The 24,142-nt window shown below is 43.8% G+C and overlaps 3 protein-coding genes and 1 long non-coding RNA gene across 6 annotated transcripts; 3 read left to right on the top strand and 1 right to left on the bottom strand.

Moving 5' to 3' along the window:
- The first annotated feature begins 93 nt into the window (after positions 1 to 93).
- On the top strand, positions 94 to 1,340 carry LOC6725930. Its single transcript, XM_002106878.4, has 2 exons — positions 94 to 645; positions 719 to 1,340. Exons 1-2 carry the CDS (start codon positions 174 to 176, stop codon positions 1,279 to 1,281), a joined length of 1,035 nt encoding a protein of 344 aa, XP_002106914.1. The 5' UTR covers positions 94 to 173; the 3' UTR covers positions 1,282 to 1,340.
- On the bottom strand, positions 1,256 to 23,863 carry LOC6725929 (pre-mRNA-splicing factor ATP-dependent RNA helicase PRP16). Its single transcript, XM_039297991.2, has 4 exons — positions 21,891 to 23,863; positions 21,568 to 21,761; positions 2,033 to 3,087; positions 1,256 to 1,969 (listed from the first exon to the last, which is right to left on the bottom strand). The coding sequence occupies exons 1-4, from the start codon at positions 23,710 to 23,712 to the stop codon at positions 1,372 to 1,374; spliced, it is 3,669 nt and encodes a 1,222-aa protein (XP_039153925.1). The 5' UTR covers positions 23,713 to 23,863; the 3' UTR covers positions 1,256 to 1,371.
- On the top strand, positions 6,604 to 7,737 carry LOC123327385. Its single transcript, XR_006542128.1, has 3 exons — positions 6,604 to 6,715; positions 6,879 to 7,055; positions 7,492 to 7,737. It is a non-coding gene; the product is annotated as an uncharacterized LOC123327385 (long non-coding RNA).
- Positions 13,903 to 20,952, top strand: LOC6740126. 3 transcript variants are annotated; one of them, XM_016180815.3, is made up of 4 exons: positions 13,903 to 14,940; positions 18,515 to 18,693; positions 18,787 to 18,891; positions 19,896 to 20,952. In XM_016180815.3, exons 1-4 carry the CDS (start codon positions 14,301 to 14,303, stop codon positions 19,989 to 19,991), a joined length of 1,020 nt encoding a protein of 339 aa, XP_016039284.1. In that variant the 5' UTR covers positions 13,903 to 14,300; the 3' UTR covers positions 19,992 to 20,952. The 3 variants fall into 3 exon arrangements, 2 of the variants coding, with proteins under 2 accessions (XP_016039284.1, XP_016039283.1); XM_016180814.3 differs by having other exon boundaries at positions 19,574 to 20,952; XR_006542127.1 differs by having other exon boundaries at positions 18,787 to 19,838.
- Positions 23,864 to 24,142: the final 279 nt, after the last annotated feature.

Below are 24,142 nucleotides of genomic sequence, written 5' to 3'. Positions count from 1 at the left end.
TTACATTTTGACTGAGGTTTTTTCTATACCTGTGATCTGTTATCTGAAAAAAGGATAAGTTAGCAGCACTAACTAATGGACCGTTTTAAATTGAGCTTTTTGGCTGTCCGCAAGTAACGGTACTGGTTTTCTCCATTGGAACGAAGTGGAGCAACCCAAGTGAACTGAGAAACATGCAGGCGATACACAGGTGGATCCTACTGCTGCTGGCCGGATTTGTAGCTACATGTCGGGCGGACGGTCTGCTGGAGTTGTCCTGCAGCTCGGACGCACAGTGCGCCCAGTTCGAGCGCGGTCGCTGCGTGGACATGGCCTGCATCTGCACAGCACGTGGCTCCGGGGAACGGGTGCCATGTACGCCGCTGGAGGAGCGGCTCAAGCTGACCAACATCATTGGTGGTTCCTGTCCATGTCCCATGCCGAATGCCATATGCCACACGCGATGGCAGCAGTGCCTCTGCTCCGAGGGCCATGTGTCCAGTGTCGACCGGAGGCGCTGCCTGCCGGAGGTGGTCCAGGTGGGCGGAAGCTGTGAGTTCCAGCAGCAGTGCCAGCTGGCGGATCGGTTTAGCTCCTGCATTGGCAACCAGTGCCTCTGCCTCAACCACTTCGAATTCCACGAGGGACGTTGTTCGGCTGTTTTGCGTGAGTACACTGGCAGAAATGGCATGGGAAACCTAATAATTTACATAAAATTGCATCCCTGTATTTCCCTTAGAATCAAGCTGTCTAGAGGACAAGGATTGCGGCAGCTGTGGAGCCTCGATTTGCCTGACAAAGACGAAGCGGTGCGGATGCTCCAAGAACTTTGTGCACAACCACAACATGACCAAGTGCATCAAGGGCTCCGCCTACGGCGACGCGTGCGAGCACAGTTCGCCGTGCAAGATGAACCTGGGAGCCGATGGCAGGTGCCTGGATCACCTCTGCGTCTGCCGTTCGACCCACTACCCCAAAAGGGTAGCCAACCAGGTGGCCAAGGACGAGAACGACGACCACGATGCGGTGAACAATGTGGAGCGGATCACTTGCGCACCCATCGTGCCGTTCGGAGCACTCTGTCGGAACGATAGCGAGTGTCGGATGCAGCCCATGGAGCAGGCGAATGCCACAGCATCCATTGGCCATCCCATGGTGTGCAATTGGGGCGAGTGCTCCTGTAGTGAGACCCATCGACTGGAGGACAACAAGTGCGTTTTTGTGGAGAACGCCGCCACGCATTATCAACTAAGAGGCTTTGTGGCCTTCCTTTGTATCCAGTTCACAATGATTCTTTATTAGGATGTAGCAAAAAACTTGTTCAACTTAAATTAATACACTGAACACACGCTTCACACGGATATCTGCATCCGTATCTGCATCTGCATGTGCTCAAAGGCCAATCCTGGCCGGCGTGCGTCGGGGCGTGGCATTGCCCGGTGTGGCGATCTCCTGCTTGGTGGCCAGCTGTTCCTCCCGCTCGGCGGCCTGCTGCTTGCGCTCCTCCATCTCGTGCTGCGCCTTCAGCATCTGCTCCTCCATCTCCTTGAGGTGCTCGGCCGCCTGTTTCTTCTTCTCACGCCCGCTGCGACCGGACTCCTTGACCGAGAAGAACATGGGACCCAACTCCGCCAGCCAGTAGCCATCGACAGCGGTGGCGCACTGCATATACTCCTTGGCGGTCATTATCAGCTCGTGGTAGACGACATAGTCGGGCGTGGTGCCCAAGCCATACAGCGCGGACGTGGGATGCAGGTGGCAGGGCATGCCCGTTCGCAGATTGACATACTCTCCGATACCCTTGAGCCTGGCCGCCTGGTAGAAGTACGCCGAGCAGATGCACTTCCTCACAACGTCCCAGTCGATGCCGCAGCTTATTACGCTCAGGTTCTGCTGCGTCATGATGTCCTTAAGTTGCTGCCGCACCTCGCGCACCTTCCGCATCGCCTTGATGTGGATAAAGTGTTCGTTGCACCAGGTCGAACTGTAACTGTGGGCGAAAGCAACGAGTTGGTCATTTCTGGCGGCGATTTGCTGCAATTGTAGGACTTACTTGTTCTGGCGCCACTGCTGATAAACGTTGAGGTAGGTCAGGTGATCAGACTCGGGCCTTTGGAACTTTTCGCGCACACCATCCGCCTCATCCTCGCGGCCCTTTGGTCGGTAGAAGATCGAGGGCACGGACAGCATGGACACTATGATCAGCACCTCGGCACTGCAGCCCATGCGACAGGCAACGATGAGCATCTGGCACTGGGGCGGATCCAGCGGGAACTCGGCCATCTGGCGACCCAGTGTGGTCAGCGCACCCGTGTGGTCCAGTGCTCCCAGGATCCACAACTGGTACAGCGAGTTCAGAATGTTATCCTGGGGCGGTGGATCCATGAAGTGGAATTGCAGCAGATCGACGACGCCCAGCGACTTGAGCAGCAGCACCGTATTGGCCAGATTGGTGCGCTGAATCTCGGGCACGGTGAGGGCCAACAGCTCGTCCTTGTACTGGCGCTGTGTGTACAGGCGGTACGCCTGGCCGGGTCCTGTGCGTCCGGCACGACCGCTGCGCTGATTGGCATTGGCCTGCGATATGGGATAGATCTGCAGGGCGTCCATGCCGATGCGCGGATTGTAAACCTTCAGTTTGCAGTAGCCGGAATCGATGACGTAGATGATGCCGTCGACGGTGAGCGATGTTTCCGCTATGTTCGTGGCCACCACACACTTGCGCAACCCGTCGCTGGATTTCTGAAAGATCTTTGCCTGCAAATCGGACGGCAGTTGCGAATAGATGGGCAGTATGCTTAGTGCCGGCGCATTTTCGATCTCCGCCAGCCGCTCCTCGAGCACCTCGCACGTCACCTCGATGTCCTCCTGGCCGGGCATGAAGATTAGCATGTCGCCCTCGTTGGGCGTGAGGTGAACCTGCAGCGCCTGCTTCACCGCCGATTCCACGTAGTCCTCGCAGGTGTTCTTGCTGAACATCACGTCCACGGGAAAGGTGCGTCCCGGAATGGTGAACGTGGGCACGTTGCCGAAGAAGGTGGCAAATTTGCTCGAGTCCATCGTGGCGGAGGTCACGATCAGCTTCAGGTCATGTCGCCGGGCCACAATCTGAAAGGATAGCATTACAGATATTTAGTACATGGCACTATTTCCGTATGTCATTTCCATTTTAAGGCAAACATATAACCAACTGACCATGGGATTTCTGTGCTGGAGCAGTGGGGGGGTCACATAACATAACGCGACTAGCGGCTACAAATGTGACCCACATCCCATCCAGCTTTGCGCTGCAGTCGTTGACCCTGCAGTGGGTCAAGGCGCCTCTCTGACAAGGCGCCCTATAAAACTGAATCTATTCGACTTAGATATACCCTCTAACAAAATTGCATGCATTGGAATAAGACTGAGCAACAATTAAGTAAATAAAATAAGATTATTTATAGAAAACGATAGCTATTTAAGGTATCAGGTATACATATATTACAGTACACAAATCTATATACTTCCAGTTTAATTTTCCTCATAAATTATTTATTCTATTTAATGATAAATGTGATGCACAAAAAATTATATATTTTTTTTTTAATAAAAAAAGTAAAGTATAAAAACAATATCCCCCTGAAGTAACAAGTTCAATTCTAGAGATTCTGCGAGTTGTTCTCGCAATTTCGCTTGGATACGTCCTGGCTGGAGGTGGATATAGTGCAACTGAGCGTACTCACCACACCAAAAGGATACGCGAGTGCCAGAGCGAGCCAGCGAGATGACCGTTCGGGTCTTTCGGATTTTACTCGGCTCGTGGTGAACTTTCTTGTTCGTTGGTGGAGGGTTGATACGCTTGATGGGCTTAAGCGCGGCGGGGGGGTTTCAAGAGGTGAGTTTGAGTCAGACGTGCCAACACACACGTAGGCATTTTCGAGAAACCCAACGAATCGAAGATAAAAAGTTTTGATTCAGAGCTATGAGGATTTTATGAAATATATCGAGCGGAATGCCAGTTTATTGCAGCGATGTCAAATTCCGAAGAAGTAGAATCCAAACAATGTCCACAGAATCTCAACCACGCGATGACCTCATTCATGTTCCATCGCCGATTACAATCGAATCCAAAATCCAATTCCAAGCCGACGCCAAGCAAACTGCGCATTAGAAGAACTTTCGCATACAATACGAACAACCCCAATTCTCCAGCGAACCAGCGAACCACTAAACCACCCAACCACCACCCACAGGTCCACAATTTGCAATCCACTCGTAATGCGGTTTATTATGCAGCTTATCTGCTTGCATGTGGAACGCACAACGAAAGTGGTACGCATGTGGGCGCTATATGTACAAACATACATATTTATGATGCTGGCTGAAATGGCAGACATACATACATACATGCATGGACAGTTATCTAGGGAGGAGAGATGCGGAGCGAACTTAACGGTGCCGCTATCTCCGCCGATGACGTCAGGTGGGCGTTAACGGTAATTACGATAGTCGGTGCATATACATATGCATGGGCGCTTATCGCTGATTTGGCAATATAAGCGAAATTCCTCAATAGATATTGCATGGATATAAATCACTATAAAATAAGCGAAAACGCAATACCACATTGAAGGAGTCGTAAATTCTCAGAGTACAGTGGATGCTCGCTAAGTTGAAATTGCTTTGAGAAAAATGAAGTCAAATGGAAACAATTATCATTACATTTGCTGATTTAGTAAGCTAAACTTTAAATTTATCAGAAACAGCATTAAAATGAATAAAACACCTGTACTCCTTATAAAAGGTTGCAATCTCGAGACCATACTATTCAAGTACAAGGCAATTAAAGAGTTTACGATGCCATTTAACTGCAGTTCTATTTTTGCACGTTTCACTATCTAAAAGTCCTAATTTCCGGACGGCACGACGCTGTCTTAGTCTTTTATCTCACTTCCCAATCACAATCTCAAGGTCGCTGATTAAACTAACGTCTCTGTGGTCATGTGTTTTACGAACCCACCCGCTAATCAGGTTAAAATGTATAAAACACTGCAGAAGTAAACTATTCCAGTGACTAAAGATTGCACAAAAGTTCTTTGGCATGAATATGCGATTTAGGCCAGCTGATAGGAGTGCAAATGATATATGTATGTATAATACAAATGCACGTAGACCGCTAAAACTTTCCGTTTCTTTCGAGTTTTATGGTAGATGACGGATTTACGGATCGGTTTGCCCTATTCGCAAAGCCCTATTTCATCAGTTTCGAATCGCATCAGCCGTGTGACTAATCTAACTGACTAAGATCACGAGCTTTATTCTATATCTGCACGAGTTCTTTGCTATTTTGCTGATACTGGTACTAATTCGATCGAAGTCGTAAAATAATATCAGCTAGAGCGCCACCTATGTATAATTATTATTTCGTTACGCATTGGTGTGGGTTGGACAATTTTAGATCCCGATAAGAGGCACTTAAGTTCGATTTCTTAGCTTTCCATTAAATTAATCGAGTGCACTGCCTTTGTTTGATTATGGGGAAGGTGCAAAGCATTCCAATTTGCAATTTCATATCTATGCTTGGGCATACATATGTATAGTATGTACATATGTGTATGTACATGTACATATGTATGCACATGATCTTATTATAGAAACAGGAAATGCATTATAATTCGAGCAGATAATGCCCTTAAATATTCCCGATTGTCATTTAATCAAAATGAAAACAAAAGCAACGGAAGGAACGCATCAATATGGGGATTGGAAACATATGTACATATGTATGTATATGTACATTATATACATACTCACATGTGTGAGTTATTCGGGAGGAAATTGCATGCACTTTTGCCAATCAAAAATGCCACGAATTTAAATGAAATAATTTTATTTTTCATAGGCACTTTGCCAAAAAAGTTGCACTGATGACAACAATCCATTTGCATTAACAAAAACAACCGATCGTAAACAAGCATGTGAGCATAAACAAAACATATCTAAATTTAACGGAAATTGCATGCATTTACTAAAGAAAGTTAGCTGTAAATGCGATGTAAAAACTTTTCAATGAATCTTACAAATTTGCAATGTATCTTAAAAATTTGCAATGAAAAGTATTCATATTTGAGCCAAGAAGGTCTATCAGTTTAGATATGTTTGTATCTTAAGGCAAGTGCATTTCATAGAAGCGCATTATGTGTGCCATTTATTGGGGGTCCACTGTACAAGGCTCGGTCCTGTTCCTTACGCACTCTTATGTGCTAAGATTCTAGTTGATTATGAAGACTATTGATTATTATTTAACCTCCATGGATGGGCGATGAGCATCAGACACTAGCCCCCAAAAACAGACTCATCAACCTTGTCGAGATTCGGGCTAACGTTTTCCTGGCGCCAAACGAAATCGTGTGTATATATGTATGTATATCTCTATGCGTGGCAATATAGACAAACAAAAAAAAGCGAGAGAAATACCATATAAATTGCAAATGTACGACCGTTTGTATGTTGGTAATTAAAAATGCCGCAGATGCAATTTACCGAGCGTTTGCATTGAGGCAAAAGCGTTTTGCTCGAGGTTGCTGGATGCGAATTTGAACATTGGACGGTTGGGGGGATAGGTGGATGGGCGGTGGGCGGTGGGAGTTGGTGGGTGGTGGGTGGCGCGTGAGTTATGCGAGTCTGATGAACCTCGGTTCCACTGATCCCGGAGAGACTTCAAAAACATGAATGGATGTACAAAGTCCACACATATGTAAGTATGTATGTATATGCATGTATGTGCATACAATTGTTTAATATCATTTCATAAAAAGACATATAATATCATGAAATTGGGAAAAACGTACACATTTAAGGGCGGAAATGATAATTATAAACCAATATTTGCAACTTTCATGTTTTTTTTCACCTTGAAGACCTACAATGAATATAAATTGGTTCGAGTTGCAAAATTCCGAATTAGAAACGGCTGAAGTGCAATGAAAAATGACAGATTTTGAGCAACGTATAAAAAAAGTAACTGGGAAAAGTGGGAGTGAAAGAAGGAAGAGAGCGCAACCAGCGAGAGAGAGAGAACCGAATTTTGCAGTGTGGTGAGTTTTCAAGATGTTTGTGTTGTTGCTTCTGGCTTTTGGAGGTGTGGCGACAACAACAATTTGCACGTTTGTCAATTTGCGAGCGTGTGTGTGCGGCGTAGTAGAGAGCAATTTATGGCATTTTGGCAAAAAACTACGAGCAAAACAAATAAGCCGAAGCGAAGCGCACGATGTAAACAAAACAAGCAAAAATCCGCCAATAAAAAAAAAACGCGAACGAATAAAGTCAAATGCTCAATAGCTGCCAGACAGACGATCCATCCGAGTCGCCCAGTCAAAACATTTCAATGCAAAAATATCAAAACAGTCACGAACTGAATTTGCATTCTTTGTTTTTGGCACCAAGTCCCACAAACAAGTTGTTGTGGGCGAAACTGAAGAATACAGCAAAAATGTAAAAAGGGAAATAAACAAACTTTTCTTCAATGTCCAGATGGCGAAGGTGAATACACTGTGACCAGTGGGAGAGAAAAGAGAGCGAGAGAGAGATAACCAGCGAGAGCGAGTCTTCGAGAGAAGAGCAAAAGCCAACCGGCGAAACCAACTCAAGTTCTACACTGCGCAAAATTGAACTTGACTGCTAAACTTAAGCAAATACCCTACATTTTCTCGATTTAAGACAAATCCAAATTGAATGAAAGTTAAGCTTTTAAATAACTTGAATAAAAAATAACTCGAACTTAGTTATATAAATTTATAGTTTATGCGCTTACATTTTTGTCAGTGTAGTCGCTGTTTTTTTTTTATCATTGCATTGAGACTTGAACAGCTGTTTGGCAGGTCCTTCCGCCATATGAAAAAAAACCCATAATACACCCCACCCCCTCCTGGATTTTGAGCAGGAAGCTGATCAGTTTAACCGGCGACTGTTAAAATAACCGAACACAAAAAAAAAAAAGCTCATTGGCAGACAACTTTTTAGCATATTTTCATTTATCTGTCTGTATCGTATTGTGTATTATTTCGTTTTGTTTTGGTGCCTCGTGTCTCGTTTGCATGACTATAAAATGTCTGAAAATAGCCATCAAAAAAGAAAAAAAAAAAATGCTGACAAATTATGATTAGGTGAATTAGGTGGGGAGGGTGGCGGGGGTTTTAACTTTGAAGCTCCAAAATCCGAAGAACTGATTAATTATGTACGTTGCCATAGTTATAATGTTATTTATAATTTTTTCTCTCGGTTATAACTCAAAATACATTTATACTTTATATACCCTAGGGTATTAGAATGAGATACAAATGTTGATTGATTTCATACTACCCATTTACAACAATTAATATCGCTTATAAAAAACGGGAAAAAAGAGTTTTTAAACATATGTACATACATATCTGTATACATATGTATATTCCTAAGCCACATATGTATGAAAAGGACTTCTTTTACCGCGATATCCAATTTTAATTGGATTTAATTTAATTTTTTTTTAATTTTTAATCGAAATTTTGCAACATTTATAAACAAAATAAGCTTTAAAGCATTGTGAATGCCCCTGTTGTTCGTTGTTCGTGTCGACAAACAAGCAGAACAACTGGACACCGAACAACACTCAATTGAATGTGTTCCCCCGTACCTTCATCCTCGTCCTCCGGCGGCTCTTTTGTCATCTCCTGGTTACTTTTCCCACTCCTGGTCGTTTCCCACTTCCATCTAGATCTATTAGAGGGTCGTAAGCTTGAACTTTAGATGGTCGCCCACCAATCGGAAAAGGCTCCACCCACCACAAAGCTACACTGTACAAATGAAAATTCTTTTCGATGCGAACAGAAATATCTAGAAAATGCAGTAAACTTTTTAAGGTATACACCACATACCATAATAATAATCTATGTTTAAAGTTCTTAGTACTTCTACCATAGATCACGAATATATCCTAATAACATTCCAATAACTTCTTTTTGATAGATGCACATTTACCCAATCGTTATTTTCAATTATATTGCAAGTTTTGAATGTTATACATATTTTGTACTGTTATACAGAAGTTCATATCGGTGCGATTTTTAGTCCGTGTAAGCACTAAAAGAGGGTAGCAAATAGTGCAATATGGAATATAAAAGAGCCAAACGGATGTCTGAGGGCTGACTGAAGCTCAAAGTCTGGATATTACCAGATTGCGAAGGCATTTGCCGGTAAAATGCGCAAAACGAAGCCTTTAAGTCCCCAAACGAAACGGGTTTCGTTGCCACAGATACTCCACATGCAAATAAATGAAATGAATAAATAGATACATACATATGTACATATGTACATATGTGTGTATTTAGATAGGTGAATGGTAGATAGTATGCCAGTTTGGCTGAATAAGCGAGCGGATTCCTATTTAGATGGATAGATTGGCGCACGTACGCGGTTTTCATTTGTCACCGGGCCCCTTCAAAGCCTCAACTAAGCCCAGATGACAGTATTATTTATTCGAATTTCATTCATTTCCATTTTTTTATTTAATTACTTATGCAACCCGAATCGAACGAGCCGTGCATTTGCACCCACAAAAGGTAAACAAACACAGGTGGTTCGGGCAGCTCAGGTGGCTATTTCTTGTTCTCTCGTTTTGCGACCACATGCCAAAAATGAAAAATATCTGAAAGCAGACACAAGAATGCTCTATCCAAAATATATATGTATATACACTTCTTTGCTCTTTCTTCGGAAATTCCACGCAAAACACTGATTCAGTCTTGCGATGTGTGGGTCTTATCTTATCAAAACGTACTCTGAACAAGTACATAATACTCGAAATAAGTACTCGAAATCTCAAAACCAGAGCACACAAAATTCTTAAAATAAGTTCGAGGCGACGGGGAAAATATGCACATGACACAGGGAAAACGTGACGTCCCTTTAATACCCTTTAAATGTATGTAAATATGTAGCGATTTTTCGTGGCGCGGAAAGGAAAAATGCCTAATTTTCGTGATATAAGCGCAATCTTATCAAATCTCACTTGAAAGTGGTATATAAACCTAAAGATTCAGTTTAATAAATAATACGTGGCTGTGCTTTAATAACTTTTCAAGTTTAGCAAGGAATAAAAACAAACTTTGTGTACGATACTAAAATATGCACTTAAACTTATTTATTTATTATTTTTTTGTTTTTTGAGAAATAGCATCTTTTGTGAGGCACTGACCTACACGCAAATGCGCTTTTAATTTGATTGCGCAACAAAAATGGGAGAACAGGTCTGCAGGTACATATGCATGTTCATAAATAAAAGCAAATTGCAAAAACTGCAATTAGAAAAACTGCAGGTGGTTGAACGGGGGGGAGTACAGCAGCGGTCAAAAAGGTAGCACCCAGCGAGATTATTTGGAACTAAGCTGTACGCTTGATAAATAAAATGTTTTTAGCTCTTATGAATTTTATTTTTTACCACCTAGTCCTATTATTGCGACCGCGACTATATTTATGCTGCGTTAGTGGGGCAAGGGGGGTTTCTCTGGACCGGCTCGCTAATTAGACGCTCAAAACGTTCCGTCAATAGACAATAACAATGTGGAGCCCCCTTCCCCTCCGCAAGCCAATCTCCTTTACTCTCCACTTGGCTATTCTCCACGACGTTTTCCGCCGACTGCCAAGGTTATAACTAAAAATAGATATGGAGAAAAATCAACAACAACAACAACAGCGGCGGACGGGCAACAACAAAAGCAGCGAGTTGCAAATTCTATTTTTAGCTGACGGCAACGAGACACCGCCTAAAAAGAAAAGAGTAGATAAAAACTGGAAACGAAAACGAGACACGAAAAATAGCTAAACTTGTGCCAAAGCCGAACTCACAATGCTCTTAGACCAAAGAAACCGCTTCAAAATAGGTTATAGATTTGAAATGAAAGGTTAGAATTCATACCCATTTTACCCCCGTTTTTTTTACCACATTTGTATTTTGATTATTTTAATGTAAATGTGTATTTCAAAGCAACTAAGCCATAACTTGCACTTTAATGATCTGCCATCGCGAGTAAACAACAACTAATGATAAGTTCTTTGGCAAACAATTTAAAGATAGCTGTGCTAAACATAGAAATGTTTTCTTTCCTATTTTTGGCGGGCACAATCTGACCCATTATCACCAAATCTTTGATAGTTTGTTTGGAATGAATAATAAGGGCAGATATCCTTGGACAGAAAATAGTTGTACTTGAGACCTAAACATTCTTATAATTCGATTACAATGCTCAAGCTGTAATGCCTTCAATATAATTACCATCTACTTGCCATATTTACCGTGCCACTCACAAATGAGATGGCCAAGCCAACTGGTTGCCCCAAAAGATATGTACGAAAAAGTGCTGACCCGCAGCATTTTCCCATTCTGTTGCCTCAGCTGGCGGTTTTGGCCCAGTTTAAAGCTTTTGGCAGCAGCGGCAATGGGTCAAATTAGACCGCCCCCCCCTTCAGTCCCCCTCGTCGAGCACCCAAAGTCGAATGGAACCGATTCCGATGTACGTGACAACGCACACACGCACACTCGAGAGAAAACAAACAATAAAACACACACGCACTCTCGAGAAATCAAACTTGAGGACTACGTCACTACGAAAAGTTTCCAACTCGTCGTGTCTAACCCCGGTTTTCCCTCCCCCCGCCAAAATTTTCCCCGCCCTCTATCGATCCATTGGATGCAGCGTTTTGTGGTATTGAAAATGGTTGTAGTACACAGCGAGAAACGTCTGCAATCTGAAACAGTAATAACTGCCAAACTAACGACTAGTTTTCTAGCTTAAGGCGCGGCTCATGAAATGCAACCCTGTGTGGAACAAAAAGAAGTTGAATATTCCAGAACCAATATGGTTTACCGAATACGATACGATGTATATACCTCCTTACTCTATAAATAATCAGTTTGAAAATGAGACATTTTTCCTTTTGTGCAGTAGTTGAACTACTTAAGGCCAAGTTAGTTGGTATGAACACAAGGTCTTTGGCCATCTGATGATATGATTAGGCTGTGGCGATGCCCTGCATTGTTCGAAAGTGCAAATAGACGACGAATGGAAGGGGGGGATGAAGGGGCAAAAGCTCGTTAGCTTATGTGCGTGATATGTTGGCACTTTCATGGTAATTATACAAATGCATTTCTCCAATTGCATTTTAAGGGTGCTTTTCCCATCGAAAGCAGCCTAATTGTTATACTAATTCCTACCGAATGTAATTCCAATTATAAATTTTAAATTGGGCATTGTTTGAGGCAATTTAATACGGCCCAGCCAGCAGCGCGTCACTATCAAATATTTGCACAAGCGAAATATTCTAGCGCTGCTATAAATACAAATATCATCCGTGCTCCCATTTTCGAAGCGAGCTATTTTATTTTTAGGTGCTCCACCGAAACTTGCAATTTTTTTCAGCTACCTCTGCGATTTCCGTAAGGCAATCATTTATTAAGATAATTATAATATATAAATTAAGTGATTATTTTGAGATTTTCATTTTAAGCCTGGGAAAAATTGTTCCTATTGTTATTTACCAACCGATAGGAGAAGTTTCATGGATAGAGTGGGGCTAAATCGACTTATTTAATTATAACAAGTATTAAGAACGAGATGAGGGGACTGTCTCGTTGTCATTTGGCACCCACTATCGAGTGTTGCCCGTGCCCGATCACATGTTTCATTTGGGATCGAACTGAATCGAAAACAAACCATTAAGCAATAAACCTCCATTCGCATCAATCAATTCACCTGGTCAGTGACGTATTGGCTAGAATTGGGCTTCGTGACGAGTAACTGCGACGTTGACGAAAGCCCAACAAATAATGCTCATAATTGGGGGGCCATAATCCAGTCGGTTCCAGTCGAAGGATGTCGCCGCACGAGCCCCACAAGGATCGAAATATTGGACTTATAGCCGCAAAATAGATAATTATTTAGATGGCGCGCCGTGTGCGGGGGAAGAGAATGGCGAAACAGCATAGCGGAATGCCATACTCACCACAGTTCACAGTTTCAAAGGCGGAGAGAGAGAGAGAGAGAGAGAGAGAGAGAGACGGAGAGTCCCAACGAGACAGAGATTCCTCTCTGAAATAAACCGGCTTCGGTTATAAATAATATCGCTCTCCGTTAATTTATCTTTAGACCCAGTCCCTTGGGTGTTGGAATTCAATAACTATCTTAGTAGTTGCGGTTTGCATTTTCCTAAACTGCAATTTATAGTTTGGTTCAAAAATCACGATTAAATCTTTATCCGATTAGTGGAAGACATTTGAGCAGCCATGCCATTTGATCTACTCTTGGTTTTTTTGCAACATGAATTTCATGACTTATACCGTTGCCTATGGACTGTTATATGAACAGTGACTTAAAGATGTAATTCCAAGTTGTAATTGAATATCAGTGATCCAGGTAAATATTATAAAGCAAACAACAGGTTCTTAAAAAACCTATTTTGTTATTGATTTGCACACTAAAAAGTAATGGAAATGCACAGTCATATGCACAGAATAGTTATGCACATTGTGTGTGGATAGTTGAGATTTGATATACTTTATGATTAATAAATTAGCATATTGCTAGTTTTTTGCGCTCGAGCGGCAAACTGGTTGGAATCCATGTACATGTGCTTGTACTAAAATGTATTAAATGTATCTTTTTAAAACGTACATTATTTGTTCTTTGAATTTTGATTTTTGGGGATAACAAAGTTTGCACATTGAAATCGTGAATTCATTGCATATGTTGCTGCATTTCGGCCAATGTACTGTAAACAAATGCAACATGGAGAGCTGGCGCTCTCTTGCACTGTTAACGTTCGGTTAACAGTGCGTGAGCAGAGCGAAGAGCGCAGATGAGAGCAAAGGCGGCAGAGCTTGGGCAGAGCTCAAGCAGAGCCATATAAAGCGACGTGCCCGAAAACATTTGTATTTGTAAAAAGCAAACCGACGAGCGGATAAGGCGGAATACCTGAAGAGCAGCAGCGAAAAACACGAAAAGCCAGAAACAGAAACCAAAAACCCAAACCGAAACAACTCGAACTTCGTGTGCAGTGTGGCAAACTCAAAAAGAAACTGAAACAGATAACATAAGAAACCGAAAGAAGCAGCAGCAGCGAATCGAAGCGAAAAAAAAAACAGAGCAAATTGAAAGAAGCACAAAACATAACACAACAAATTTAAATAAAATCCAACGCAAGCAGCGACAGAAAAGTTATTCCGGAAAACGCGCGGAAAAGTGCATTTCGAATTTCATTAATTTTTTTTCGAGTGAAAGTTGGGCGCCCCAGGCCCAACAACGCCCACAATGAACCGTTCGAACAGCTTCGTCAGCTCGCTGAAATGGTGGCCACTGCAGGGTCACAACAACCAGCCGGTGGCGCCACCTGCCGGCGGCAACGGCGGCTACTCCCAATCGGCGCCCAGCTCGCCCACCTCCAATTGGCCACCGCCACTGCAGCAGCATCAGAATCCCACAGCCGGCACCGCCCACCGCCTACTGCCGCCCAGCGGGCAAAAGAATGGGATTGCTGGCGGCAACGTGGGCGCCACATTCGGCAGCAGTGTGGCGGTGCAAAAGCTGCGCGAATCCAAGTGGTTCAAGCCCGAGGAGCAGCGCATCTTTTGCGCCGTCGTCGAGTGCGGCTTCGTGGTCGAGATCCGCAGCAGCGCCGCAGCCGAGGCGGCCGCAGCCAACGCAGCAGCAGCGGCCGCAGCAGCCGACACCGGTGACAACGACCTCGACGTGGACGCCCTGGAGGAGCTCGACTGCCCACTGACCAACCACCCATCGCCGCCGCATCGCAATCACAGCCACGGCCAAATCCAAAACCAATCCCAGCGGCTGGTCATCCCGCGCAACGGGAGCAGTTTCCTGGAGACGCAGGACGAGAACGAGACGCCAGTCGCCTCCTGGTATGGAATCGTGCTCTGCAAGGTGGCCAAAGGTAAGTGCATCGCATCGCGAAATACACTGTGAGAAAATGTGTACTATGCTCGGCGAAATGTCGCTACTTTTCAAGTGCAAACATTACGGAAATGCGAGTAAATCTATATTTATACTATTTTTATGAGCTTTCATAGTTAGAAGTAGTATGGATATAGATATAGAGTATAAACAAAATTAATAGTCTATTTTCCTTTTGTTCATATATTTTTGATAAGTGGTAAAATTAAAACGACACAAATGTGGCTCCTTATCACTTTAAGTGCGCAGATCAATTGAATGTTTACTTATCTCATATCTCATATTAATATTTAAATTTGGTACTCGGTTTTAATATTGAACATTTTTATCATAATTTTCTTTTTTAGTGCACAAAGCAAAGTGATAATGTAAATTCTATTTTCTTTTTAATTGAAGAGTGTGAGTGATTAGGTAAATTTCCAAAGACACGATGCAAATGTTTTGGGTTGAGGTAAGGGCAAGTTTAAAAGGTTTTATAGATGTGATAAGAGAAAAGGGGGTAGGCCACAAACTCTTACGTCTTTTGACGAAATCGTACGGCGTCGTGGGGCTTATCTGTTATCTAAATAAATAAATGTGCGATCCCCAAACACTTTGCTTAATACTTCATTATTACGTGCGAACAAGCCGTGCTTCTTGATCACATGCACTTTTATATGCAGCAAGTGTTGCTGGCACTTTTAATAGCTCTTTGTGTTTTATCTTATTAATGTCTAATGCGCTCGTATCAAGAAAACAATGTTGATCCCCCACCAAAAGCTTTAATGGGGCTTTATTCACATTTTTTTTAGAACTCCAATTCAAATTGGTTCGGGTAATCCCCAACCACACATGTTCTTTTCGGGCTAGCCTATTTAAAATTGTATTTGTTTTCATTTTTGCTCGATGGTCCTCTTTGGCCGAGGCTCCACTGTAGCTTACTCTTCCTCAGACGACTGCAATTAAAGTGCAGAATTACCTGCTCAGCTTTTCGGACTGATGATTAATCACAAAACTTCGGACGTCAGAGGGCCATTAAAAGTAATCTATGGTTTTTTTTTGGTCGAGAATGTCTAAATTGTAGAATGTCATTCAATAAACAAACATTACACACATGCGCACTCTCCACAGCGTACACACACACACACACACGCACTGAAGCCGTGAAAGTACCGTGCTTTTATCTAATCTCAAAGAGAATCCAACAACAACAACAATAAGAACAAGAACACGAAAGAGCTTATCATTTGCGACGCTGGCAGCGCAGTCGAAGTCAGCGTCGACAGCGGTCATTCACAATGCTGCGCCGACAGCTGCTAGAACATTCCAAACTTTGAAGCCCGAAAAACCCCTAAAACGAAGATGGAAACAAAAGAGCTGGAAATGGGACAGGGTAGAGGGGAAAATGTAAATAATAAACATTTCACTGTACTAATAGTACGCTACAGTAAAACCGAGCTTGCACTGAATAGTAGTTAATCCGGCATGAGAATGGGAAAACTTATGTAGGAGGAAGAGAAAACTTGAAAAGATGTGTAAGATAATGGTTGCGCAGCCGGGTCTTCACTGTGTGTGAGTGTATGCGTGCGTGAGCGGGAGAGTTGGGTGCCATGTGGTGAGTTTCGGGTGCAGAGCACCACATACTCACCACGCCCACACGACTGTTGCATCTCGTGTGCCGGTCTATAAATACACCACACTTTGCATATGCAGCACAGCAGGGGCCACAAAAATAGTGCTGCTCCTTAAGTTCAATTGTTCAGTTCAATTGTAACTTATTTCAATATTCTTATAATATTTCTTTTCATTTACAAAAAATGCAACAATTAAAAAATGAAACTTATAGAGGATTGTGGATATGATTAATTTTTCAATTACGGAAAAAATATTAATTATGCTAGAAAAAGAGCATGATGGATTAGCATTTTTGATTGATTTCGAACTAATGGGACTCTGAGAATCCGAATGTTTGCGAAACCAAGTTGCCAAGGGGCCCACTTCTGATTCACCTTGAAGATAATGCGTGACCGTGCTTCAGACCCATTACCTTAACCGTTATTTATATGTACGTATGTGTGTATGCATGTGGGAAGTGCAGGTACACAGTAGTGAATATGTAAATATTCGTGATAATGAAAGCTGTTTTTCTGGCCGGCCAAAGGGCTCAGCGCAGCTCAATCAATAAAACGCTGCACATTCTGGCGCTAATCGGTCTCCCTGCCACTTGGGGGCAGCCACCGTTGGTTGTCCAAAGGCAAATTACCCGATTACTCTATGTACATATAGATATACATATAGGTAGTATATATGTCCAAATAGCGAAAGAAATGAAAATCGGGCCTTGCGCATGCGTGCTTATCAACGATATTTACAATGGAACCCATGACACGAAGAATAAACTGAATAAAGAATAAAATCTGACGGGCAGTATCAATTTTGATTGATTGTCTTGCATTAGAAAGTGTTACAGATAAGCAAGTCAGTAAACATATGAATATATTAGGCAGCTCTTCAGAAAGACAAGTGAAAGAAAATTACGTTTTTATGCTATGAAGACTGGGATTTCGCGTTACATCTTAATTGATATATAAAGCCTATCGAAATAATCGAAAGTTATCGAAATTGAACTAAGGCTTTCAATGGACTAAAAAGTCGATTTGCCCCTGTTCTGGATCAAAACCAATGAAGCTCATGAAAGTAAATGGTCGGTCTACACTGTTTGGCTTCAGTAATTTGCATATTAAAATATACACTTAGTTTTCATTATGCACTAATTGGATTTTCGTTGAGGTAGCTCACTGAAAATGCATTTAAATACATAGGAACGTTCGAAAAATGAGGCAAATGTCCGTTCCTAATGGAATGTAATTAGTAAGATAATGGGAATTATAGAGTTCGCTTTCGAAATTGCTGCCACAAGCGGGCAACAATGCAAACAACTCATTCGCACAGTCAGCCAGTCAGCCACCCACAAAGTGCTCTAAACAATTTAAAAGGCCTGCAAATTGGTTGAACATGGCAGCAAACGAACGTCAACAATATATACACATATGCCTTGTATTATATTGAAGTTGAAAAATACCATTAGAGCGGGAAGAAGAAGAGGCGGCCGAGTGTAAAAAATCCAAAGGAGTGCTAATTATTGCATGGCACTTAATTCACAAATGCTATAACGAATTGTGCAATCAGCAATTCGAGCGGGCAGGCCCATGATCATCCTGGTTGCCAGTGATCATATCCATTATGTCAGCTGGTTACCCACGAAAGGAGTTCCTTCCAGAGCTGCCAGGCATGAACAAAGATTATATCTATCTATTATATATATATATAGAGCTATTATATCCATGTCCACCTTTTATCAGCCACTAAACTCGCAGTTTATAAATGTTCTGTGCAAGATCTTTCGATCGTGTATCAGAAAGCAATTGAATATTATTATTAACTGATTTGTTTTGCATTCCGGCATTGCAATGGGTTGCACCTGTTTTGGTAAATTGCCTGAATTGATGTTAATGGAATAGCAATGCACACGTCTAACTAATTGCATTTAACCCTGATCTCCGATTCGTTTGCAGACAATAAACCCAAGCCGGAGACCATTGAGATATTTTCTGTGAAAATACGTGAGAATGGCACATACAAGTTGATCAAGATGCAGCTGGCGGATATCTGGAGTCACGGATGGGAGCTGCGCATCAACAACTTTGCCGACAAGGAGAAGGTGCCGCACAACGAGAAGGACATTCGCAATCAGGTGAGCTAATGGGTAGGGAATAGTTGGGAATATATGCAGATATAAGGGTGTCTATATGGCTATGTGTCTAATCTATTTTCGTTTTTTGACTAGGTGTCGGTGGCGCGCAAAGCCAAGCAGAGTCTGTGGAACAACAATAAGCATTTCGTGTACTGGTGCCGCTACGGAAGTCGTCAGCAGGATCTGCGGAAGCGACAGGTAACGACGAGTGCCAATCACGTGCTGCTGCACCTGATCAATTGATAAGTCGAGCCGAGGAGTCAAGCAAATGGCCGAGGAGAAAATGAAATGAGAAATAGGAGCGTTTGAAGCGCCGACACTGAAACCCATCCTTTATCCCGCTCCTGCTCCTGCTACTGCACCATCCCACCAGCTTATCCCGCCACCCAAAAGTTGCAGCAGCAGCAAAAAAGAAAGAATGAAAAAAACCCAAAGCAATGTAAAACCATGTAAAACCACACATCATACCGACCAAGTCATCATACATATTCATTACTAGTACGCAACGTGGACTAAAAACGAACTGAGGGAACCGGAAAAAAAGAACCATTAACTTTTCTAGGGCCCCGACCTATGTATCTATCTATGCACCATCATCATTATCATTATCATCCAAACAACCGATTCACGCTTGCTTTGCTCATACAAATTCGCCCAAATGAAAGAAAACCCTGAGAATTTTGCCCTTGCAACTCGATCGATCATCTATTCTATCGAACTGAAGGCATTGCTAGATGCTAGATGCTAGCCTCTAGATTCTAGACTCTAGACTTTGTATATACTTTTCTGTGAGACTGCAAAAATTGTCCATTCAATGTTGATTTACCATTTTCGTCAAGAGGCTCTTTCTTGATTTTCTCTATCTCTCAATCAATTGCAGTTAGATTTTCCGGCATCAAGGACCCAAGGACATTGAGTTCGCCTGCCTGTCGGGTTGCTCTCAATGCCTGGGTAAATTGTACTGGACTATCTGGCGAGTGAAATGCGAGATTGGCAAGATCAGAGAAGTGGGCCATGACTGCCCCACATTTGTGGCATCTAAACAGAAACCCAAAACTTCCCATTCTTGCGGCATTTATATGTATGATGTATGTATATAGCCATAGATTCCTGCCAGCGCCAGCCAGCTCATCGCCACCAGAGACGTACGTATTTTCTGTTTGAACACCGTGTCTTACAATCGAATCTATATTGCATTGCAGATGTCGGAGTGCGTGAAGTGGGGCAGCGTGGGCATGAATGCGGGCATGCTGCTGGTGCTCAATAATCGGCAGAAATGCCATTCCCACTCCAAGTAGAACGAACGATAAGTCAAGTATTAATGTATTTAAATTCGGATGATAAGATAATTTATGGTATGGCTTAAGAGCACGAGCACCAAGGGCGGTGGACCTTAAACCCTAAATGCAAATGAGTTGGCCAGGAAAATTCAAATCAGGGCGTGGGCTTTTTTTTGGCAGTATTAATTGTAGTAATATTGATTATGATAATGGCAATTTAGAGCAAAGTCCGCGAATCATGCCTCACAATATGCGTCACAGTCACAAAGAACACACCCCCGCCCACAAATCTATGACCATATGTATATATGCATATATGTATGATGAACCAGCGGTTGCAACTCCGCGGCGAGTTGCAATTTTGCAATTTATAGAAAATACTTTTGTATTTGCTAAACAAAGATTGTGTATAATGATGACACAGAACGAGAGAGAGAGACACACACACACACACACACACTGTGAAATTCGAAAAGACTTATTAAATATTTGTTTGTTTTTTTTTTTCGTCCTAACTTTTTGTTTTCCATGTGATTGATTATATATATTTATATACATTGTGAAAATGGCACAAAGCATCTTATGCAAGGCAGCCTCTTTTTTGTTTTCTTTGTTATTTAAGCGTAATTAAGTAATACCCATTAAAAAAAACACAAATATATTTATATATATATATATATCGAGCGACAGCTCCGCGTAGCCAGCTTAATAATTTAACAATCTAGCATTGTAAAACAATCAAAAACATTCGAAATGTTTCGTTATGTATTTAGCCTGTCCAAATGACCGACCGACCGACGAATTAAGTTAAACAGCGACTAAGACGACGACTTAGAAACAGAAACAGAAACAAAAACATAAAACAGAAGCTCCTCCAGAAATTCGAAGCAAAAATAAATATTTTTGTACACAAGGAACTGAAATGGACGCTCCACGGATTCAAATACGTAAAAATCGAAATCAAAGAGGAGTTCGCATCCCACACAAAATAGAAAAGATTTACAAAAAAAAGAATATATAAAAAAAAATAAAATAAAAAAAAAAAAGAGAAGAGCGGAAGAAAATCATCGCTAGTTTGTAAGCTATATATACATATATATACATTATTAATTATTTTGTTTAAGTTTTGTCTTTTTAAGCCATTTATAAAGTATTTATGGTAGTGCGTATATACATTTCGACAATGTGAGGAAATTTGAATATGAAACGTTTGTAAAATGCTTTATATTGATATTATTATTAAATGTTTACCAACGGATACAACAAAAAAAAAAAAAACTAAACAATTTTGCATTCCTGTCTTTTTGAAGAAACAGTCGAATTTAAGGTAAATATACTATCAGCTATTGAAATATCTTGATAATAATACTCAATGGGCTATTCAACTTGACATTACTAAAGATAAATAGATAAAGATACGAATAATAGTTAGATAAAAGTTATCTCAGGGTTAAGATAAGCGAATGTCAAGTTGAGCCGCAAAATGAGGTTAATATGCGATTTTGTGGTTAAAAAACCAAAGGATATGCTCTTGGATTTATATTATCCATTTAGTTATTCGAAAGTATGGAGCACTTGGTGGCCAGCCACTCACCTCGCGCAGCAATCCGAAGAGCACGTCCGTGGAGAGGGATCGCTCGTGGGCCTCGTCCATGATGATGGCGGAGTAGCTGTCCAGTTCCGGATCCCGCAGACTCTCGCGGAGCAGTATACCATCCGTCATGTACTTGATGACCGTGCGCTCCGACGTGCAGTCCTCGAAACGGATGGCATAGCCCACATCCTCGCCTGCAAACAGATAGGGTTGGGTGGGATTAGGCTTAGGCTTGAGCAAAGATTGGGATTTCATGGTCAACTGTTTAGGAGGAGAATGATAGAGCGCTTCCTAAACACTTAAGTTTAGTGTAGATTGCCTACCCAGCTGGGTGTCCATCTCGTCGGAGACTCGCTTGGCCACCGACATGGCGGCCACTCGACGCGGCTGCGTGCAACCGATCATGCCGCGCTTGCTGTAGCCATCCTCGTGGAGATACTGGGTGAGCTGCGTGGTCTTGCCGCTGCCCGTCTCGCCCACGATGATGATCACCGAGTTCTCGCGAATAACGTTGAGCAGCTCCTGGCGCGAGGCGAACACGGGCAGGAAGCGGCGCTGCTCCGCGATGGTCTTTTTGCGCGAGAAGTCGCTCTTGCCACCCGTATCCTGGTCGCGCATGTGATCGGCGAACTTCTGGTCCTTGCGATAGTCGGCCTTGTCCTTCTCCTTGTCAAAGCGCATTTCTTCCTCGTCCTGCGGCCGCTGTACACCCATAATGTTGCCCAGCTTGGTGCCGCTCAGCTCCCAGTGCTTCTTCTGCGCCTTGCGCCGCTCCTTTTGCTCCCGATAGTTGCGCACCAGGGCGCTGCCCTTGCGCGCCAGCAGCGCCATATCCGAGGTGGGATCCTTGACGGGCACCACCGGCTCCGGCTGCTTGGTGAACACGATGCGGCCGTCGAGGAACGGCGGTATTATATGATGCACCAGCAGATGCACTCGCTCCAGCGCCTCCTCATCGAAATCGTCGTTCACGCTGATCAATGTGACCACGCCCGAGGTGAGCATGCGGTTGCGCTCCCACAACTCGTTGTCCCGGTTGTTCTGGCGCTGCTGTGCGCTGATTCTCTTTGTTCTCTTCTGCTCCAGCTGCTCCTCGCGCTTGCGGAAGTACTCGGAGTTGGGGCCAGCGAATGGATTGTTCTCATCGTCGTAGCCCTCGTCAATGTTGTACCACTCGCGGTCCAGGCGACGCTGCTCCTCCTCCCACAGATCCAGCGCCTCGGGATCCTCGCCCCACGGCGTCGCGCCGCTCCGCTTGCGACCGTGGGCCCATTGATTGTAGCGATGTGCTGGCGTTGGCCGTGCACTGTCATCCTGGCGTCCGTGATTTCGCCGACTGCCGCCGCTCCTCACCGACCAATCGCCCGACTTGTTGCCATGGCGTCTGGGCGTTGGCATGTCCCAGTCCGACTTGCGCTGGCCAAACTCGCCGTCCTCGTCGTCCCACGAGCTATTGGATATGCCGCCGCCGCTGCCGCCTGGTGTTCCCGGCTCCCGCGGCGTGTGGACACTGCGCTCGGACACGGAGCGATCACGATCACGACCACGTTCCCGGTCCCAGCTGCGGTGCCGATCGCGCTCCCTTTCTCTGTCTCTGTCTCTGTGGTGGCGCCTGTCGCGGTCACGATCCCGGTCTCTGTCTCGCTCCCTGCGTCGGTCACGATCCCAGTCGCGCTCCCTGTCCTTGCCCTCTGCCGCTGTGCTGCTGACTGGGCCGCGTTTTCTGTCCCGCTGGATGTGCTCACGCAGACGCTCGCGTGCCTTCTCGGAAACGCCGCCGGTGTGCGAGGGCGTATCGTCTTTGTGCTCGCGCAGCTGGCCTCGCAGCTTTTCGAAGCTCTTGGTGTCCGGCTTTTTGAAGGCGAACTCACTGGAGGCGACAGACGCGTTGGCCTGCGGCGTGGAGCTCCCACCGCCGGTGTCATCGAATTCGCTGTCCTGGAAGGAGATCAGTCGCTCGGCTCGCTCCTTCTCGGCCCGTCGCTTGGCCGCCAGCTTGTCCAGGCCCAACATGGATCCCTGCGGCACCTTGAATCCACCGCCAGCGCCGGCATCCTTGGGCTTCCGGATGACCAGGCCGCCGCGCGTCTCCTGGCCAGCGGTACCCTCCAGCCGATGGACACCCGACTCGTCGTCGTCCGACATCCTGTTCTGCTGGCCAAGTGCTGGTTAGTCTGCTGCTCCTTGGCTTTTTCGCGAGTCTTCCTCGTTGTCGCAAAAAGGATTCATTCGCGTTGGCGTTCCTGGGCACAGCTGATCGGCGGGGCTGCCACCCCGCTGAAAATTGCTGGACAGCAGTGATGCCACTCTGCTGCGGTCATTGTCGTTACAAATTTCCATTTTATACTAATTCTAGTTAAATATGCCTTAGTTCATTCTTTAAATACATATAGAAATGCAGAAAATTAGTTTTTAAATACTTACTTTAAAATACTACTTAGCTTGAAATATTTATGTGCATGTGCGCAACTGTAAAATTGTTTCGTTTTTCCACTTATTTCCTTTGTTACATTTTGTTTTGTTATGTGTCGAAATTTTAATTGTTTTAATTTATTGGTAGAACGTGTAACCGCAT

Source organism: Drosophila simulans, chromosome X (assembly GCF_016746395.2).
Source record: "Drosophila simulans strain w501 chromosome X, Prin_Dsim_3.1, whole genome shotgun sequence".
NCBI lineage: Eukaryota > Metazoa > Arthropoda > Insecta > Diptera > Drosophilidae > Drosophila > Drosophila simulans.
Note: the sequence above shows the minus strand (reverse complement) of the source record. Positions and strands in the feature narration are given on the sequence as shown.

Coding starts and splice junctions, on each gene's coding strand:
- LOC6725930 (XM_002106878.4), top strand. CDS start 174: ATGCAGGCGATACACAGGTGGATCCTACTGCTGCTGGCCGGATTTGTA. Junction 646..718: donor ACGTTGTTCGGCTGTTTTGC/GTGAGTACACTG, acceptor TATTTCCCTTAG/AATCAAGCTGTCTAGAGGAC.
- LOC6740126 (XM_016180815.3), top strand. CDS start 14,301: ATGAACCGTTCGAACAGCTTCGTCAGCTCGCTGAAATGGTGGCCACTG. Junction 18,694..18,786: donor AGAAGGACATTCGCAATCAG/GTGAGCTAATGG, acceptor TTTTTTGACTAG/GTGTCGGTGGCGCGCAAAGC. Junction 18,892..19,895: donor AGGATCTGCGGAAGCGACAG/GTAACGACGAGT, acceptor ATTGCATTGCAG/ATGTCGGAGTGCGTGAAGTG.
- LOC6725929 (XM_039297991.2), bottom strand. CDS start 23,712: ATGTCGGACGACGACGAGTCGGGTGTCCATCGGCTGGAGGGTACCGCT. Junction 21,762..21,890: donor CGAGATGGACACCCAGCTGG/GTAGGCAATCTA, acceptor ATCTGTTTGCAG/GCGAGGATGTGGGCTATGCC. Junction 3,088..21,567: donor TCTTCGGATTGCTGCGCGAG/GTGAGTGGCTGG, acceptor CTATCCTTTCAG/ATTGTGGCCCGGCGACATGA.